A 19,556-nucleotide genomic window follows, 5' to 3' on the forward strand; every position below is an offset into this window, starting at 1 on the left:
AGGGAAGTTTGGAAATCAAAGGTGGCATGAATACCCTGACTTCCTTTATGAGACTGAAACAAACAAAACAAGGAACAAAGCCTGTCACTCTTGAGAAGCAATGACGCGGATCCAGGAACTAGGGCCAAGTGGAATATGGAAGGAATTTAAGTCGGAATATAGTCTCTATTTTATAAGCAGTTACTCTGCAAAGGCATTTCATTTAAAAAAAACTGGAGTCATCAGATGATCCAAGATTGTCACAGCACTGGGATACTTTTTTCCTAATGAGACATTCCAATCTCTTATTTCTGTAACTGAATACATTTTGACCATTAGGAGCTATTTCTTGGTTTTTACCTGTTTAGCTAACATGTCTGCGCTTGAGATAAAGCATGTAAAAAATTGCGAACTGTGACAAACTGTATGTCAGACGTTTGTTTAAAAATACTAAGCTACACTGAACCAGGAATTCTTGTAGTATTGTCTATCTGCCAAATTTAATACCATATCATTTATCACTTTACCAAATCACACCAAATATGACACAGAGACAATTTGTTTAAGAAAAGTTTTACTAATGTGTTAATATTTCAGCAAAGTTATTGCAATGGGTTTAAAAGGCAGACAGACACACTATTATAGGCTATAAAGTAACAAGTTTCATACAATTAAAATATTACATAGACCTATGGGATTTACTGAATAACTAACAGACCCATAAAAGAAATTAAATCTGAAAGGTTAAATCCAGTATTAGCACCTACAATATCTCTGAAAGTAAAACTTTTAACCGTTTCATTCTCTCCTAGTATATGTCCTAACTTTCTCCCAAATACAGTGCTCTCAAACCCCAAAGATGAAGGGCACAGGAAGTCCCAATACTAAGAACACACAGCCAAAAAGAACTAGAAACAGTGACACAGACTTGAGAGTTTTAGTTGGAAATCACTTAACTTACTGAACTTGAACCAATCATAATATTTCTGTGCACTGAATACTGTATATGAGGAAAGTCTAGGAATCATAAGGTTTGCCAGTAGGGATAGTTAAAAATTAGCAATATATAGTATTATTCCTATCAAATTTTTTTCTCTTAAGTTATATTTATAACAAAACTATAATTAAAATATTTATTAACACTTGCTCATTCAGGGACACAGCAGGGACATTTGTGTTTGATGGTTTAGCATCCACTTTATTGTGCTTACTTATTTTTATAAGGAACAAGCAACACATACCACATCTTCCCAATGTTCAAGGTAATGCAGTAATAACAGAATTCTCAAAAAAAAAAAAAAAAACCAAAAAACAAAAACCTGGAAATTGCATTAAATACTGCTTTAATCAGGAACTGCTATAATAAAACAAGTAACATTATACATTATTTTTCCAATGAGCTTCAGTTTGAGAAACTGAACAGCAGAACTTGATCTTTAAGCTTTGAGTCATGGCAAAACTGGTAATTCTCTGAAATCTGGGAGATGCAATAGCAAAACCAGACGCAGCCCACCCTTCACCAAAATCCTGGTGAGAAGCGTTTTATGAATTTGGGGGAGTAAGACTGAGCACTGGCTAGTTCACAACTTGCTGAGGCCCAAGGAATGACGAGAGCCACTGGCACTGCTGGCAGGTAAGAAATAAACTGTGTTGGGCTGACCAACTGCATATTTTATTAATGGCTTTGAATAAAAAAAGTGAAATGCTTCATTGCGTTTTCTCAAAAACTAATCAAAAAATTACAGAGTCCTACACAATTTGGAGACACAAAGTGGATGCTGAGCGACTAGAGGTCACTCCAGGTGTGGAATTTTACAAAGTCAGTCCTTGGAGTGAATGGCACCGTGGCTCTGGCAGCAGATACGAAGGAATGATGCTCTGGAGAGGAGGTGGGGGACACTCTGCGGTCGGCCGGTGGACAGATGAGGGTCCCAGCTGGAGGTGGGCCTAGAGTTAGAGGGGAGAAGAAAAGGTTTTAGAAAGGGATGCTAACTAACCTCCAAACATCGACTGATGGGAGCTCCTACACTCTATGAAGCCAGTGCTAGCTAATAAAATCCCTGGTTCTGTACTACCTGCCGGAGTGAGTACACAGCTCGACGGTCTAGAGATCCAAGGCTGTGTATTTCCATCTCTGACCAATCCTGTCAGGACAGGTAGCACAGCACGGGGCAGGTGGCCAATCCGGGGCCTGGCTACCTCCATGACTGCCTGCCCATTTTTGGCCTTGCACAAGTAACTTAGGTTCTCTGTGCTTGAGTTTCCTCATCTGAAAAACAGGGATAACATTATCTACCTCACCGGGATGTTGTGATAATTAAAATGAAGCAGTTAGAAAAGTACAGGCACATATGAAGTGCCAACAAATGGTTATTTTTATTATCACTTATTTATTGTGACAGAATAATGACATATTCTGTTTTTTGAGTAAAGAAGACAATCTTAATCCAAAGAGAGAAAACACCATCAGTCTGTATTTTTTTTTTGCTTTGCGGTACGCGGGGCTCTCACTGCTGTGGCCTCTCCCGTTGCGGAGCACAGGCTCCGGATGCGCAGGCCCAGAGGCCATGACTCATGGGCCTAGCCGGTCCGCGGCATGTGGGATCTTCCCGGACCGGGGCACGAACCCGTGTCCCCTGCATCGGCAGGCGGACTCTCAACCATTGCGCCACCAGGGAAGCCCACCAACAGTCTATTTAAAGGCCACCTCCAGGATTTGTGTACTCTTCTGTTAAATCATTAATTTAATTCCCATATAATACTTCAACCTGCAGACACCATGTAGACTTAAGAAAAATTATAGAACTGAATTCATTATTCTTATAGTTTTCCCCCTCCTCCAAGACCTCAGCCCACACAGGATCCTGGGTCTGAGGAACACATAACTCGGAAAACTAAACTGCACTGAACAAAAATATCTGCATTCACGAAATTACCACAAGTTCCTACTGTAAATCTCATTTCAAAATTTCACTGTTGTTGAATGTTGATAGATTGGTCTCTGGTGTGTAAATGCTCCAAACCCCGCACCACCTCAGAAAACCAGTGTATTGAGCAATAATAGCTGCAAAGTGAGCCATGATGACAAATGGATTGGGCCGAGTCAGTGCAGCTACAACTGATCAAACAAACTTATCCCAACGGCACGTCACAAATACCACATGTAGGGCTCCTGGTTGCTCGTTTGAGAATTACCAGTTTGGAAACTGCATGTGAGAAAGTGCATGAATAGGTAACACTAAGTGTTCCAAAACAAAGCCTCAGTAAAGAATAAAAAGCCGAGCAGAGGGCACCATTACTTAGGTCTGTGGCTTGTAAGAATCTGTGTGACACATTCCCTAGAGCTAAAAGAAGGCAGCTTTGTAGGATTCAACAAATGGCACAGGAGCAGACAAAATGTATTTTTAAAAGGTAGTGAAAAAGAAAAGAAGGGGATAAATACTTAGAATAATCTGATCAACTCTTTCCTTTGTCCACGTCTCTGCTGCTGCATGTACTTACAGGAAGTACGGTGTAAAAAATAGGGGTTTTATGGTCCATCAGATTTGGGTTCATATCTCAATACCCATTAGCTGTGTGACTTGGAGAACATCATTTAATATATTTGTACCTTGGTTTGCTTATCTGTAAAGTGGGGGAAATCCTCTGCAGAATCTTGTGAGAATTGGAAAACACCGTTTGAATAATAGCGGGCACATAGCAGGTACCCTCAAAACGGTAGCTACTATTATGACTGTTGCCCTGGGAAGGAACTGGTCTGCTCTGGTACAATCTGTTTCTGTGCGGCCTGTGAATTAGTGATGGATGCCTGCAGACAAAGTCAATCAGGCAAGCACAGCAGCAGAACACATGACTGACTTGGCAGCAACAGTGAAGTACAATGTTTTTGTCACTTGGAAGGCTGGGCTAAGGTGCTGTGGCTTCCACGTGATTCTCCCCATAGATTCCCATCAGTATTCACCCATTTGTTTCTCACTTGTTCAAGGTCATTATATGGATATATAAGAACATAAACATTATAAAAAGAATGAAAATTTATGGTTCTACCCACTAGAGGTAAGTGTTCTTCTAAAGGGCTATAAAGCCACTTAAATAAATGAAATATTTAGAATCTCCCTACCCCACTCTGAAACGTTTCTTTGGTTATTAAAGCCATTTGTCATTTAGGCAGGGAAATCTCTGAACTGATTCTTATATGCAAGATCCATCTATTAAAATGTCTAGGATAGTTTTAAAATATTAAAATAAGATGCCTCCCCCGCAAAAAAACCTCTCAAAACCCCCAAAGTAACAACTAAACCAGTCTGAAAACAATACAGGGGGAAGAAAAAAAATCAGGATTAAATTCTCTATCACTTGGGTTATAGAATTTGGTTTAAGTACACATTTTAAACATCAAGCCAGTACAGAGAATGAGCCACTACTTACAATGCAGGGAAGAAAATTCATGCATCCTACAAAATTGCAAAAATTGCACATAAATCATATCATTTCATATTTACCTTTAATCCTATGGTTTATCTTCCACTGCTCATGCCTCTGTCTTCATAAATAGTAATTTCAATCTAAACAGCATGGCTGTTAAGAAAACACACTAAAGAACAGAACATAGAAAAAGGGACCGCGGCAAGATGATAGGTATGATCTGTGCAGACTTGTCTTTATTTATTTTAAATTATTACTTAATTTAAATTCTTATTTAAATAATTAAATTCTTATTTAAATAATTAAATTCTTATTTAAATAATTAAAAATTATTTGCTCTACTTATTTTGAATTATTAAAGTTTTCTCCTGCTTGAGTTAAACACGATGTTTTCTACACCTTGCTAAAAATTTAAGAACTGTAATTGCTTGTAGTATACCACATGTAGCTCCTCCCCAAACACTGATTATTCGTTTTTTGAAAAAAAAAAAATCTGAAAAAGGATGCTTTATCGTAGAACTAAGGGGGGGCTCTTAACTGAGCATCCATGGAGGTAATGAAGTCAGGGGTTCAGAATGCCCTGAATTATATGCAAACTTTTTCTTGGGAGACGGCTCACAACGTCTAAAAGTTTAAGAACCATTGCTGCTGAGTATAATAAAACTGTTGAAATTATTATCAGCCGGAAGGCCTGGGGTTATCTGACCTAGGTTTTAAAAAAAATTTATTTTACCCAGTTATTTATTTTACTCCCATTATCAAGCTAAATTGGTTTTTTTGCAATCTTATTTATGAAATTCACTTTGTGATTTTCAAAGCTTGCTGCCTCTAAAAATACGCGCAGTATGTCAAAGGTAATGAAATGATACATCTGGCAGCTGCGGCTGATTTCAATGAGCCAGATGAACCCACGGATCTGTGATTCATCTGGACAACCTTGCTGCACGTTAGGAGTTCATGCATTTCAAAGGGGCTTTGGGTCCAGCCTCTGCAGCTGAAATGCATGACTCACACCACTCCCATTATTACTACAAGATGCCACAGAGCCACCAAGATGACGGCAACCCGAGCACTGCACAATGCACAGAGACCAGCACGATACAGAGGAAGGAGAGGCGTGCGTCAAGGGAGAGTGCTGGAGCTGGGGGGCTCGTGGCGGGTGTGCCTCCTCACAGAAGAGTCCTAGGGCAAGTACGGCAGAAGGGAGTTTAAATTCTCTCCGGCCGCTGCTCGACAGGACCAATCAAAAGGTTCTGTTTACAGATATTGAGACCTTGTGATCTAGGCTGAAAAGATACAACTCGAAGTCCTCTCTCGATGGGATCTGTCAGGAGGAGGCCTTGGGGAGCATAGATCTTCTCATTCTGCTCTTGAATGTATTTGGAGACTTTCTTCAGAACCTGACAAAAAGAAACACTCAGCTTTTTATAAATGTCATCAGATTTCCCTGTGAAGCATCCTAACAAATTAGGATGTTAAAATTTAGGACCTCAAAATATTCAGGCAGTGGAATTAGTTTTCAAAGCAAGAATGGGTGTTCACGTGGAGGGACGGCCCTGACTAGGTGGCTAAGGCCACGGGGCTCCCGACACCGCCTCCCCCCAGTCCCGAGCACCGTCCACACAGTTCAAGTGCCACAGCAGATGTGCCTCACGGTGGCACGAGAGCCACGCTCTCCCCTCCCAGTCACCTTCATCCTGGTTGCGGAGAAATACAAGGTGACTATATACACGAGGGTTAGCATGCTTTCCCCTTCCCTACTCATGAAGTGCACATCATGTGACCTCTTCTGATATCAAGGGCAGCTCTTGGCCTTCTCCTTAATACTTAAGAACTGCTTCTCGGGACTTCCCTAGTGGTCCAGTGGTTAGGACTCGGGGCTTTCACTGCTGAGGGCCCAGCCTCAACGCCCGGTTGGGGAGCTAAAATCCCGCAAGCTGCGCGGCGCAACAAAAAAAAAACAACAAAAAGAGAGAGAGAAAAAAGAAAAAACAAAGCACTTCTCTCCTTTGTACATTTTCATCAATTTTAAGTAATGATACAAGGTAGGCCTACAACAAAGGAGCCCAGTGAGTTTTAAACTGAAAAGTTTATTCCCTTCATCAAGCATGCACGTGCTGGCTGACATGGTTCTGATGACAAGTGTCTTATATCATTTCCAGGCTTGCATGGAGCGTTGCTCTGTAGTTCGCTCTTGTGTCCTAGGTGGGAACCTCGCTAAACCTTATAAGTTTAGTATTAAGCTTGTAAAAGTCAAAGCAAATGTAGACAAAAGCCAGACAGGATACAAAGGAACTTGTGGAAATTGCCAAATCTCCAGCTTTAATAAGGGCAATTCTGAAACAGATAACCTAGAAGAAAATAAATTTTAATAGCTATATACAAAATCAAAGAGTTACATGTTTTATTTCAGATTCAAAGTCATTATAATCCTTTTCTGGCTCTAATCTTCAAAGAGGCTTTGATCCAATTCTTTAATTACTATATGCTTTCTTAAATTCACACTACCAGAATATGATAAAATCACAGATAAATGTGATCACAACATAAAGGGAAAAGAACTGTATGAAAATGAAGTTGGAAATTAAGAAATGATTTATGTGTGGGTCTATAATGTACCAGGCTAAACTAACAAATTAGGATGTTAAAATTTAGGTGCTTTGGTATAAGTTGATTTAGAATTTAAAACTCTATGTGGTTTGTATAATGAATTTTCTCATTAAAGGAAGATAAATAGTTTATTCAGGTTACATCTTTGGGGAATAATACAATCTAACATTTTACGCTTTTTTAAAAAGAGCATGATATTATTAAAAGAGCAATCTGCAGGGTTATGAGCAATTTAAGAATACTATTTCTAAAGAAAAGAGCTTTTCACCAAATTATCTTTAGTACATATGTCATTCTCCTATTCTCAACTCTCAAAGAATGTGAGCGGTGCTTGGTCTTTATGGGCGCTGTCTTTCTATCAGCGTTTGTTAATCATGCTGAAATGACATGGGGAAGGAAGTAGCCCATGAAGGTGCCCAACTCAGGACCCTCCATCCTCTCTCCAATTTCCTTCTCAGCTCACTGCCAGAGCTAGAAACTGGAGAGCCAGTCTCCCCTCACCCCAGTCCATTTATACTCGGGGAGACACTCAGAAAAATGCCTGCATGGCTGGTTTCAAAGAAAGAATTCCTTCAGAACAGCTTTCCTCCCTGTCTCCGTGGGTACAGGTTACTAGCAAAGAAACAGCATTCCTTTATGCGATTCATGCAGAACTTTGTCATGCAAGGTTTTTATTTAAACTTTAATAACATTCATGGGCACTTGGGTATCAGTTCAGAAAGAAAACAATTAGTTTTCTTTTTGTGTAAGTTCCAAATCCTCTTACGGTATTATGGTGAAGCCAGCTTTGTCCTAACCAAGATGCTTTTAAACTCTTAGTGTCATTAGCAATAGGAAAGCATTAATATGAGTCAACTCATACCTCATCCCAGACAGGACAAAGCACCGTTCTCACCCCCAAGAAACCTTATGTTGACATATTACTCATACTTTATTATTTTTGGTAAATCAATGTTAAAACAAACTATGATATTGAACAAAATTATCTGTTATCTTCACTCAATAAAACCTCAATTTATATAATATTTACCAAGCTAAACACTCAAACCTCAGGAAAGACTATTATCCTCCTTGAGAATATTAAACCGGAGAAAGCCTACCAGACCCTCAAGGAAAGATATCCTAAGTGAGGCTGCATGAGAGCACCAGGATTTTAGTATTTTCAGAAAGATCTAAGCTCCTCTGATTGTGCTCCTTTCAGATCACAGCCCACGGGCAGGAGGGATGTCTTCTGGTTGATGAACACAGCAGACAGCTCCTGAGAGGAGAACCTTCTACAAGCCCATTTGTTCCCTGATTATAATGGGCAGCAACAGAGAGGAATAACACTGAAGCCTTTATCTTCATTTTAAATCAATAAATAGCACATTATAGGAAAAAAAATGCATGATTGTTCTAGTGGGTTTTAAAAGGCCTATTTACAATTTTCAAAAGTTTAACCCACGTGACTAGTGTAAGCACAATTATATTTGGCTTACTGTTTGTAGACTAGAAGTTTTAGTGTTTAAAACAATAAAGACTACTAAATGACTCAATCCTGTCCTTTCATAAAGTAGAAAATAATAGCACAGAAATTCCTGAGGGACAAACTGGAGAGTGGGAGTGGTTGGGTATCAAAAATACAAATACACATTTAAAATGTTTTTTAAAAGTACAGGTATATTATATCTTAATTATGACCATTCCAGTTATTTACTTTGCATGATCTAGTTATTCATGTCCAGTTTCTAAAATAAAATCATGTATTTATAAAAAGTGACCATGCCTTAAATTTTGGTTTCTTGACTAATTTTACTTGGTTTTTACTTGCGTTTATTAATACTCACTCTGTAAAAAGAAAGAGACCTTAACTAGACTTATAAAGTAGTACCTTGTATGTTACCTATGAACTCAAGTCCATTACATTTCTGACACTGAGAACTTCCTTCCAAGATTAATAATCAAAAAGATTTTAACTAAGGGTTGCCAAATGTTTTAGTAGATAAATAAACTAGCAGCTGCTAAAAAAGATTACTTATACACTTGAAATAAAAAAACTGTACATGTAAGTTCACAAATATCTGATTAAAACATATATATATATACACGAACTTAATTTTTAAATCTATCTTAAGAAAACTTTATTAAGCATCTATCACATATAAAGCAATTTATTAATTCTAAGACCCATTTTATTTATTTTTTTTTAGATTTAGCTTTTTCTAAAATTGAAGTATAGCTGATTTACAATGTTGTGTTAATTACTGCTGTACAGCAAATTGATTCAGTTACACATGTATATACATTCTTTTTCATATTCTTTTCCACTATGGTTTATCACAGGATATTGAGTATAGTTCCCTGTGCTGTACAGTAGGACCTTGTTGTTTATCCATTCTCTATGTAATAGTTTGCATCTGCTAATCCCAGCCTCCCACTCCATCCCTCCCCCAGCCCCCTCCCCCTTGGCAACCACCAGTCTAAGACCCATTTTATGGTTGAGAGAACTCAGACTTGGAGAGATTAACTTGCCCATGATCTCATCATTAGGAAATGACTTGGCTGGCACCCAATTACCAATTTCTTTTTATAACTGAGGTCAGAAGCAGGTATCTGTATCTATTTTAGCAACTGCACACAAATAAATAAAAGTTAATTAAAATCTCATCAACAAATTTAAAAGCTAGAGTGAAATGAGAATTCAAGCACCTAATACTCCACTAAGCATGAATAAAATGCTCTGGAGGATCTACTTCCACCTTAGACTGACAATATTACCCATGTCTTTAATGGCCACCCGGGATGACTTTTACCCACCGTGGTCAGTGGCTCCTCAGGGTGTCCAGGCTCCACCACCAGCGCGTCCCCTGAATTTGTTCACCTCCTTCCATCCCTGCTGCTCTGCTCTCCATCCAAGCTATCACCCTCTCTTGCCTGGACTTCAACGGAGCGTCTTACTTCCACTTTTATTCCTTTTCCCCCCAGAGCCAAGGAATCTCTTTAAAATGAAAATCTAGTCCTATTATTACTCCTGCTTAAAACCTTTGAGTGGTTCCTCCCTGCAGAGAAATAAAATCTAAGCCTCTTTCCATGGAGCACACACTCCCGGAGGATGCAGGTCCCCTCACCTCTCGAGTCGCCTCCGCCCTCCTCTCCCCACGCCCTGCTCCACACGGGGGACGCCAGATGCTCTGCATACACTCATCCCTCCGCCTGAAGGGCCCTGGGCTTCCCATCCTTCACGCGGCAGCTTAATGTTACCATCTCAGAGGCCCTTTCTGACCACACGATCTAGATTAGGTCTTTCCTGTATTTTCTATCCTAGGGAAGTTCGTTTTTTTCAAGGCATTTATCACGACTTACAATTCTGTGGGTTTTGTTTCCTTTTTATCAGTTTTTACCACTGAGTTATAAACTCCATGATGTCAGCAACCATAGCACATGGTAGGTGTTCAATAAATATTTATCGAATGAATGAATCCCCTGTCCCTTCACTCACCAAATGTATTATTACAGAGAAGCTGGTAAGACAGACAGACTGAAAGCTGATACTGATCCTCTGTAACTCCTGATGTGGCATATTCAGCAGGAATGAGAGTGTGCGACATGGAGAGGGATATAAACTACTCTTCTTCAGTGCTCCCTTTTAGTAACACCAGGAGAATTCGTGTCAGGATGCTAAGGAAGAATGCAGCATCATTGTCAGCCGACAGCTCAAAATATTTTAGCTGCAACTGTATCTGCTCTCCACCACATGGAGTGCAAGACAGTCACAGGGGAACTTCTATCAGGTGGGTATAATATAGATCTCCTTACAGCCTTTCGTTTTCTAATCATGGTCAGAATTTAATTATCTATTTGGGGTTTACTGTGATTAACGTAAATTCATTCACTTAACACACAGTAGATGAGTGCCTCATCTACCCAAGGTATGGTGCTAGGCCTGAAGAGGGATACACTGTCCTTGACCTCAAGAAAAAGACATACTTGAAGGGCAAGTAAGACAAGAATATAAACGGCTACGTTCCTAAGTAGAGAGTGCCAAGTGCCAGAAAATAGATACAAGTAAAGCATTGTGGGGATACAGAGGAGAGAACGAATTCCGATTACAGGGGTAGATAAAAAGTTAGCTGAGGGCTTCCCTGGTGGTGCAGTGGTTGACAGTCCACCTGCCGATGCAGGGGACACAGGTTCGTGCCCTGGTCCAGAAGGATCCCACATGCTGCGGAGCGGCTGGGCCTGTGAGCCATGGCCTCGGAGCCTGCGCGTCCGGAGCCTGTGCTCCGCAATGGGAGAGGCCACAACAGTGAGAGGCCCGCGTACCGCAAAAAAAAAAAAAAAAAAAAGTTAGCTGAAAGTGGGACTGAGGGACTGGTGAGATTCGGACACGGGAAGAACGGCACTTCAGGTGGAGGAAAACCTCGGAGTTTTTGCGTGGTTGGCTGGAAGACAAAGTGAGGAAGGGGCGCAGGACAGAGCTGGAAAGGTGAGCTGGAGGTGGGCTCGAGAAGGGCCTGAAATGGAACCCGGGAAGGCCTCTCACTTTGCAGGAGTGGCAGGGGAGGCACGGCTGTGTTTTATGACACAGCAGCTGTTTGGAAATGGAAAAGAAGGGAAGGAGTGAGGCTCCGGAGACTGTGGCACTGGTCTAGGAGAAAGGTGGTGAATGGGCATGAATCAGGGTGGTGGCAGAAGTCATAAAGTTAATGAATGGGAAAATGGAAGCTATTTCAGTCTGACAGCTGATAAATTCTCCCCCTCTAGCCCTCCACCTAAAGATGGTCCTGAAAAAGACAGGATGCTACTGAACGAAATGGGGAGGTGACTTCTGGACATCTAGGTTGAGAAGCCGGCAACCCTGGGCCCAGCAGACAGTTGAAAGAGAAGACAAGAACTCAGAGGGGAGGAAAGATGGAGGATAGAAATTTGGGGAAATGAAGAAAGGGCTTCTCAGAAGGCTAGGCAGGATGAGAACATGGATTTTCTACATTCTCCTTAAGTGTAAGCCGATTTGAATATTAACAGGGCAACCTGTTTCTGAAAGACTCAGGATTCTTTTCTATGTGACTGGTCATAGAAGCAACAATAAAATCTGAACTATTATTATTATGAATGCCCCTTTAAGTTTTACTGCAACTGTCACCCTGTAAACATAAACCTGTAATAAACCCACCTTCTTTATAATTTTAAGAGATTGTGCGAAAACAGACACAGGCTTACCTTCTCGTAGTGAGTTTCCATGCACAAGAAGATGGTGTACGCTGTTAGACAAGCCAGGCAGCCTTCAAGATAGGACTGGCCCCCGAGCTTCTCTGCTTCAGCATAAAGGTTATTTAGAGTTCGAACTGTTTCTTCAAATTGTTGCCTATCAATCTGTAAGGAAAAAAGAATTTAAAAACAAGTTTTGGAAAAAAAGACGAGCACCTCACTCCTGCTTGCTATCACTAATTTAGGTTGTTGTTTTGTCAACATTCTTATCTAACTGTCCGAAAACAAATTTTTAGGTGATTAAACCTGGACGTAAGTTACTGAAACTGGTATGTTTGTTTCATTTTATCCTTCTTATGGACACTGGATATCATCAAGGCTCAAAATGGTGTCTCTTTATCCTCTATACTGAGTCACAGGTAGCTTAATTAAATTATACAATCTTTCCATCTTTCCATTCTCTCATATTCACATTTACGGAGCACCTACCATCAGATATCATGACAGGCCTTAAAGAAAGATGACTAAGATACTTTCTAGTCCTCAAGGCATTTACAGTCATAAGCATAACAGATATGCAACAATAAAAACACAGTAAGTCAACAGAATACTGTAACTGAGGCATGTATAAAGTATGGTGGGGAAACAAACGGAGGGGTGCATTCTCTTTATCTGGAAAGAGCAGGTAATCTTAAATCAAGTCCCTAAATGCTGGAATCTACTTAGGCAAAAAAGGGAAGTAAGGACATTTTCAGCAGATCAAAAGGTGCAAACTGTATTATTTCCTCATTTCCCATCTCTTTTAAAGTAACTATTTGGTTACTAAAAGCTGACACGGAACCAGACAAAATCTCAAACTACTACACAACTCTTCATACCACGGGTTCCTATTACCCTTTTCTAGTCAGTGACACCATGTACACTAATACTACTATTGTATACTCTTTTCACTCTCATCATCTGCTTTCACTTTCTTCTTCCAATAGCACATTACTTTCTTCTTTTAACAGTTCGTGGATTTCAAATCTCAATACTTTGCCCTAGGAATTTCAAGTCCCATTAGTTGAGTATTTCACCCAATTGTAGCATTCTTGGTAGGTAACAAAGCACAATTTATCTGTCCTTATTCTCCGCTTTCTCTCACACAATATCTCCCTTATTCCTAAAACTAGTAACTACTTACATATGAATTCTCTCTTTCATGAAGACTTTACATAGAAATAGACTCAGAAAGAAACTCAAAGAACCTCAGTATACAGTGTGAGACAAAATGTTCCCAAGAACATAATTCTCTGTTAACATACAGAATACATCTGATGATTTATGACCATCACCCTTAAGCTATTGAAACCCTTTAGGTGAGAGGCAGTTGTTTTGTCCTTCATGTGGAAAACCGTGAGGACTCAATGAGCCAAAGGCATGAAAACTTGAAAGTGGTGGTGGCTTGACCTGTTTCCAGAACATGAGTGTTTCTGACCAGGGCTGGGTGGGTGGAGATGGTGCTGAGAGCCAGGGCAGCGTCCCTTCACTGAGCCTCCACTTGAAGATGTGCTGTGTTACGAACGGTCACCCAGGCAACCTGTCACCATTCCCAGAAAACAGACTTAGGAGAACAACTCAGTGAACAAGTATTAATGGTAAATTGTTATCTCCACCTCGTTTTGCCTAAGTTAATGCCTTCAGTTTGTCCATCAGTAAAAGCACAAAGGTCCAAATAATTTCAAACACTCGCATTTGATTTACTACGATGTTATGATCTGAGAAAGAAAGTTCTTTGAATTATTTATGTTTCTTTGGACAGAATGATTCAAAACTAGGGAATCAACCCAGAAACATTTTATTTCTTTCAGATCAGAATTACTGATCCTACCAGAAACACTAATTCTTAAAAGTTATTCCAAGATTGCAATGCTTTATAGGTTGGAGGCAAATCATAGATCATTAAAAAAAAAAAAATCCAAGGTGAAGAATTTTTTTAAAAAAAGTTTAATTAAAAAAAAGGGGGGGGGGAATTCTCTGGTGGTCCAGCGGTTAGGACTCCATGTTTTCACTGCCCAGGGCGCAGGTTCAGTCCCTGAAGATCCTGCAAGCCTCACACCTTGGCCAAAAAAAAAAAAAAAGAATAAAAAAGGAAAAAGCACGATGGGCAGCAGTAAGGGCAAGGATACACTTACGAAGGGCTCTACAGAGGTGTGGGCCTTGTTCTCATACCCTTCAGGCACCATGAAGCATGGCTGTCAACGTTCACCCCTCGGTACCTGCACACTAATATAGCAGCTACACTGACATTTGGAGATATGTGAAGCTGGAGCTAAATGCAAATTTGGACCAATAAACACCGGCAGCCAGAAGAGAAATAGGAATCAGGCTCGTCTTCCCAAAATTTGTTTCTTGTTGAACTACCTGTCAAAGAATGGGGCTGAAGCTTAAAGAAACTGCAAGTCAAACGTAATTTCTACTGACCAGATGTAGAGGCATATTTTTAAAGGGATGCAGGGGAACAAATGCCTCAATTATAGTTCACTCACTTCTCTGCTGCCCAGGCCAAGGGTGCCTAAGATGTCTGTATTTTCACTAAAGTGAGAATCGAGCTTTCTTTAAAGAACTGTCCTGGCAACAAAGCACTTATACATCAAAGTATTAAGTTCTCACAGGCAGTGAGCAAGTAAACTTGTTAACAGACAGAACTTGTCCTCACTCACAAATTAAAGGGTACAAATATGTGTGTTTAATGCTTTAAAGTCATACAAAACATTTGCATGTTTATTTCTTCCTCTATTAAGTTGCCAAGTGCAATGTTCTCACAAAGGGAAAATCAGCCCCAGAGGCAGAGCAATCAGTACAATTTCTAGGGTAAGTAGTAAAAAAACAAAGAAAGAAACTTTCAATTTTCCATCAAACAAAGCAAGGAAAATTTAAATCTGTAATTTATAATTAATCTCGACACATTTAAAAAAGAAACCCAAAGCTTTCCCAAGCAGTTTAAAGTATAAGCTAGTGTTTTAATCCAAACATTTAAAAAAAAAGAAAATTCAAGGGCACAATTGAACAACACCAAATATCATTCCATATAGTACTCAGAATCACAAGCAGTTCTGGGCTACATGAAGTCAAAGAAGTAAAAGGACTCCAGAATTTAGAGACAGCAATTTCCTGTAACAGTGAAGTTCCATGACTACATTGTTTCTGTATTCAGACTATAAAATAAAGGCTCCACCACACACAGAGTGGAAGGCTCATGTCTGATTCTACATACATATACCTGGGTCAATTATGAGTTGGACGTTTGACTTTTAAAACTTTTAAACAAAGGCATCATGTGACATCCAAATAAGTGTGGTGCAAAAGAACTGTTTACACTCTGATTTGAAAGTACATAAATAGTATTGTCAGAGTTTCAGTGTAAGAGGCTTAAAAGTAAAACATTTGATCCATTTCATGTAAGTCCTAAAATGTAAACCATGTTAACTGTGATGTTAAATTATTTTAAAAAAACAACATTTAGTAGCTCTAACCAAGAGGCAACACACTCAATGGCAATCAGGTAGGACAACCCACCTCCTCACAAGCCAATTTTAAATGACTGCTACACAGTGCTCCAGTAGACTCATCAACACCTACTTTCTCCACAGCCAGCACTTCTCAGCTCCACACCCATGCCCATGACCTCTCAGTCCCGCACCCACCCCTTGTCAAAGAGGAAAGAGCCACAAAACCTGCTCCCATCTAACCAGAAATTGACCTCTGAACAGGAAACACACAGTCAGGTTTATCTGACAAAGCTCAAGACCAAACAGCCTGTCTTTGGGTGTGTGAACACATGTGGGCACAAGAAAACACACATACTCACATATGCTCACGTCGTTGTACCTTTAAAGTAAGATACAATAATCATTACCATTATTTTTCCTAAGTCTGAAAAAAAGGGAAGCACATCCCTTTTTGTATGCAAGGCTGCCCAAAAGACCCACATCCTGATGACAACACAGTACAGGTGTCTCCCAGCTATCAGAACTGCGAGGGACAAGTTGAGGGCCTCGTTCTGAGATATTTCCCTGCCCAGGCCCATCCAATGCTCTGCGTTTTCCAGGTTCAAGGCCTGTCTGCACTGCCTAGCACAGCCCTTAATAATAAACCCTTCCGGCCAAGCAGTGTGGCCAGCACTGTGGCCACGGACGCCAGTCACGAAAACGATATTTATTTCCCTGGCGTGGTGAGGTTGGAGGATGCAGCTTACAACCCGCTGAGGTAGGTGGCCTGGAGCGGCAGGAATTAGTTTCTCATCACTGTGGTCAATTACCCGGGGTGGGGTGGGGACGGCCAGGGAAGACGGCGGCGCACACATCAGTGCCCTGGGCACCACGGAGCTCCACCAGGTCGTCAGACCGGGGGCTTGGCCTTATTTCTTGTCCTCCAAACACCAGGTCTGGCTTAGCGGCCCTCTTCGCACATCCCCAGCCCAGGCTCCTTCTGTGCCTGCTCCTCCCAGACCCGCACTCCCTGCCGCCCTAGGGGAGGCTCCCGGCCTCGCCCCAGAGCAGGTGCGGGGAGCCCGGCTGCATACCCGGTTCTCCAGCTCCGCGGGGAACTTGGTCTGGAACTGGCAGCGGGTGCCACTGCTGTAGTCTCGCTGAATGAAAACCTTCCCGGACACTGGCGCCTGCTGCGGCCTCATGGCGAGGACAGGACGGGCCGCGCTGCGGGTTCGGGGGACACCAACCACGGTCAGATCTCCGGCCTGGACCCAGGACTCCAGCCCGCCAGCCCCGCAGACCCACCCACCGCCCAAAGCAGCCCAAGGCCTCCCCGCCCCACTCCCCTTCACCCATGCTTTCACCGCGGGTCTTCAGCTACCTTCCGGGCCAGGCCCCGCACCCCCCAGAGCCCGGTTCGGCCCGGGAAACACGAACCCGCCTCCGCTGCCCTCCAGCGGCTGTCGCACCGCCTACGCCGTCACTTACGTCCTGCCGCAAAAGGCCTCTTTCCTCGCCCCTCAACTCGGCCTCCTATCTCGAGTCTAGGACCCACCCACTCCTCCGGCCGTAAAGCGATCCTGCCGAGGCTGCGCGCTGAGGTGCGGGGGCGGGCACCGTGGGCGGGGCCAGGGCCGACTCCGTCCCCCACCTAGCTCGGAGGAGTCCATCCGGAAGGAAAAGGCCGGGCGGGGCCGCAGGGCGGGGCCGGAGGGCGGGGCTGCAGGCCCCGGGGGGGCGGGGTTGCGGGGCGGGGCGACGGGGAGAACGGTGGAGAACGAGTTCATCTGAGGGTGCAAAGGGTTCGAGACTCGGGATTTCCCCGGTGTGTCATTTCCCTGGTGTGTCATTTCCTCGTTAATCATGGCGACATAGTTTCTGGTCACCGATTGTAAGGGTTTATTTTCACTCTTGATTGGAAGTCTCAGTTTACACGTGGGACACCACCCAACTCTACAAAACAACTGCTCACACAGATTTACAAATGGAAAGCAGGCTTGGCGGGGGACGATCGGTTTGGCAAGGGGCGGGGGGAGGAAGGGAGGAGGGAGAAGCTGCATGGGCTTCATTGTCAAGCATCCCTCCTTCAACTTTCCTGGAGGTGTTGTCTTTCCTTCTACCCCAAAGATTTTCATCCAGCAGTCCAGCCTCCACCCCTCCTGAGAGGCTTGCCAAGGGCCCTTACCCCCCCACCCCCACCCCCAGCTCGGCGTACCTTTGCAAGGCAGCCACGGAAGCCCTTCTTTATCTGGTGTGCCTGGCTGATACACTATTCCACCTTTGTTTTGCTTTCCCAGGTTTCAGTTACCTCCGCCCCCACCCCCAGTCAACCTCAGTCTGAAAATATTAAATGGAAAATTCCAGAAATAAACAATTCATGTTTTAAGTTTTGTGCCTATTGTGAGTAGCGTGATGGAATGTCTCGCTTTTGGCTTCAACCCTTTGGTATCACCAATCATCCATGTCCACTCCTGACGTCCCATCATTGACATCATCATGATCCAGGATCTCCCAAAGCAGATGCTCCTCTCTGACCTATTATCAGGTCAATAGCAGCCTAACGCTGTCATTCACCTCACATCATCTCATCGCGTAGGCGTTTTATCATCTCACATTATCACAAGATGAAGGGTGAGTACAGTACAATAAGATTCTGAAAGAGACCACATTCACATAACTTTCATTACAATATATTGTTATAATTGTTCTATTTTGTTATTAGTCATTGTTGTTAGTCTCTTACTGAGCCTAATTTATAAACTAAAATTTATCATAGGTATGTATATGTAGGAAAAACAGTATATATAGGGTTTGGTACTATCTTCAAGTATCAAACTAGTACTTTGGTACTAGTTTCAGGCATCCACTGGGGGTCTTAGAATGTACCCCCCGCCTTGGGTAAGGGGGACCAATGTATAACCTGTTAGCACCACTCTCTGATACTGCCTACTATATATTTTAAAAATTTTCTCTTATTGTATTTTAAAAAGAGCTTTATGGAAGTATAAATAGCATACAATAAAAATGTATTTAAAGCAGACAAATTGTTAAGTTCTAACATGTATACAACCATGAAACCATCACCTCAATCAAGATAATCCCTCCTTCCTTTCTTCAGTCCCTTTCCCCAGGCACTCATCTACTTTCTGTCCCTATACATTAGTTTGCATTTCCCTGAATTTTATATGAAATGAATCACACAGTATGTATTCTTCTTGTCTGGCTTCTTTCACATAGACTAATTATTTTGAGATTCATCTGTTGTGCTGTCAAGAATTCATTCCTTTTTGTTGCTGGATAGTATTCCATTGTAGGGACCCCACAGTTTGTTTATTCATTCATGTGTTGATAGACATTGGAGTTGCTTCCAGTTTTTGGCTATTACAAGTAAAGCTGCTATTGCACATTCATCTGCAAGTCTTTGTATAGATAAATGTTTTCCTTTCTCTTGGGTAAATACCTAGGAGTAGAATGTCTGGATCATAGGATAAGTATATGTTTAACTTTTTAGGAAGCTGCCAAACTATTTTCCAAAGTGGTTGTACCATTTTACGTTCCCACCAGCAGCAAATGAGAGTTCCAGTTGCTCCACATCTTTGCCAATACTTGTATTGTGGTATCCCCTTGTGGTTATAACTTTAGTTTTTCTATGCCTAATGATTCTGAACATCTTTTCATGTATTTCTTTGCCATCCATATATCTTCTTTGATGAAGTATCTGTTCAAATCTTTTGCCATTTTTAATTTGTGGTTATTTTCCTATTTTGAGTTTTGAGAGTTATTTGTATAGTCTAGAGCAAAGTTCTATATCAGACATATAGTTTGCAATCATTTTTCCCTATTCTGTGGCTTGTCTTTTTAGTCTCTTAACACATTCCTGGG

At 41.7% G+C, this 19,556-nt stretch overlaps 1 protein-coding gene across 4 annotated transcripts; it reads right to left on the reverse strand.

Annotated features, from left to right (window-relative positions):
- Positions 1 to 536: 536 nt before the first annotated feature.
- Positions 537 to 17,275, reverse strand: GOLGA7 (golgin A7). Of its 4 annotated transcripts, none has more exons than XM_060136542.1 (6): positions 17,163 to 17,275; positions 16,766 to 16,898; positions 12,214 to 12,366; positions 5,703 to 5,804; positions 4,482 to 4,544; positions 537 to 1,926 (listed from the first exon to the last, which is right to left on the reverse strand). In XM_060136542.1, exons 2-5 carry the CDS (start codon positions 16,874 to 16,876, stop codon positions 4,497 to 4,499), a joined length of 414 nt encoding a protein of 137 aa, XP_059992525.1. In that variant the 5' UTR covers positions 16,877 to 16,898; positions 17,163 to 17,275; the 3' UTR covers positions 537 to 1,926; positions 4,482 to 4,496. The 4 variants fall into 4 exon arrangements, with proteins under 4 accessions (XP_059992525.1, XP_059992523.1, XP_059992526.1 ...); XM_060136540.1 differs by having other exon boundaries at positions 17,056 to 17,184; XM_060136543.1 differs by lacking the exon at positions 17,163 to 17,275 and adding an exon at positions 17,039 to 17,144 and having other exon boundaries at positions 4,482 to 4,549.
- Between the last annotated feature and the right edge of the window lie 2,281 nt (positions 17,276 to 19,556).

The sequence above is a fragment of the Lagenorhynchus albirostris genome, chromosome 21 (assembly GCF_949774975.1).
Source record: "Lagenorhynchus albirostris chromosome 21, mLagAlb1.1, whole genome shotgun sequence".
Taxonomy (NCBI): Eukaryota; Metazoa; Chordata; class Mammalia; order Artiodactyla; family Delphinidae; genus Lagenorhynchus; species Lagenorhynchus albirostris.

Excerpts from the sequence above, each read along its gene's own strand:
- GOLGA7 (XM_060136542.1), bottom strand. The coding sequence starts at position 16,876 with ATGAGGCCGCAGCAGGCGCCAGTGTCCGGGAAGGTTTTCATTCAGCGA. Across the intron at positions 12,367-16,765 it reads CCGCGGAGCTGGAGAACCGG|ATTGATAGGCAACAATTTGA; the intron begins GTATGCAGCCGG and ends TTTTCCTTACAG. Across the intron at positions 5,805-12,213 it reads TGGAAACTCACTACGAGAAG|GTTCTGAAGAAAGTCTCCAA; the intron begins GTAAGCCTGTGT and ends TCTTTTTGTCAG.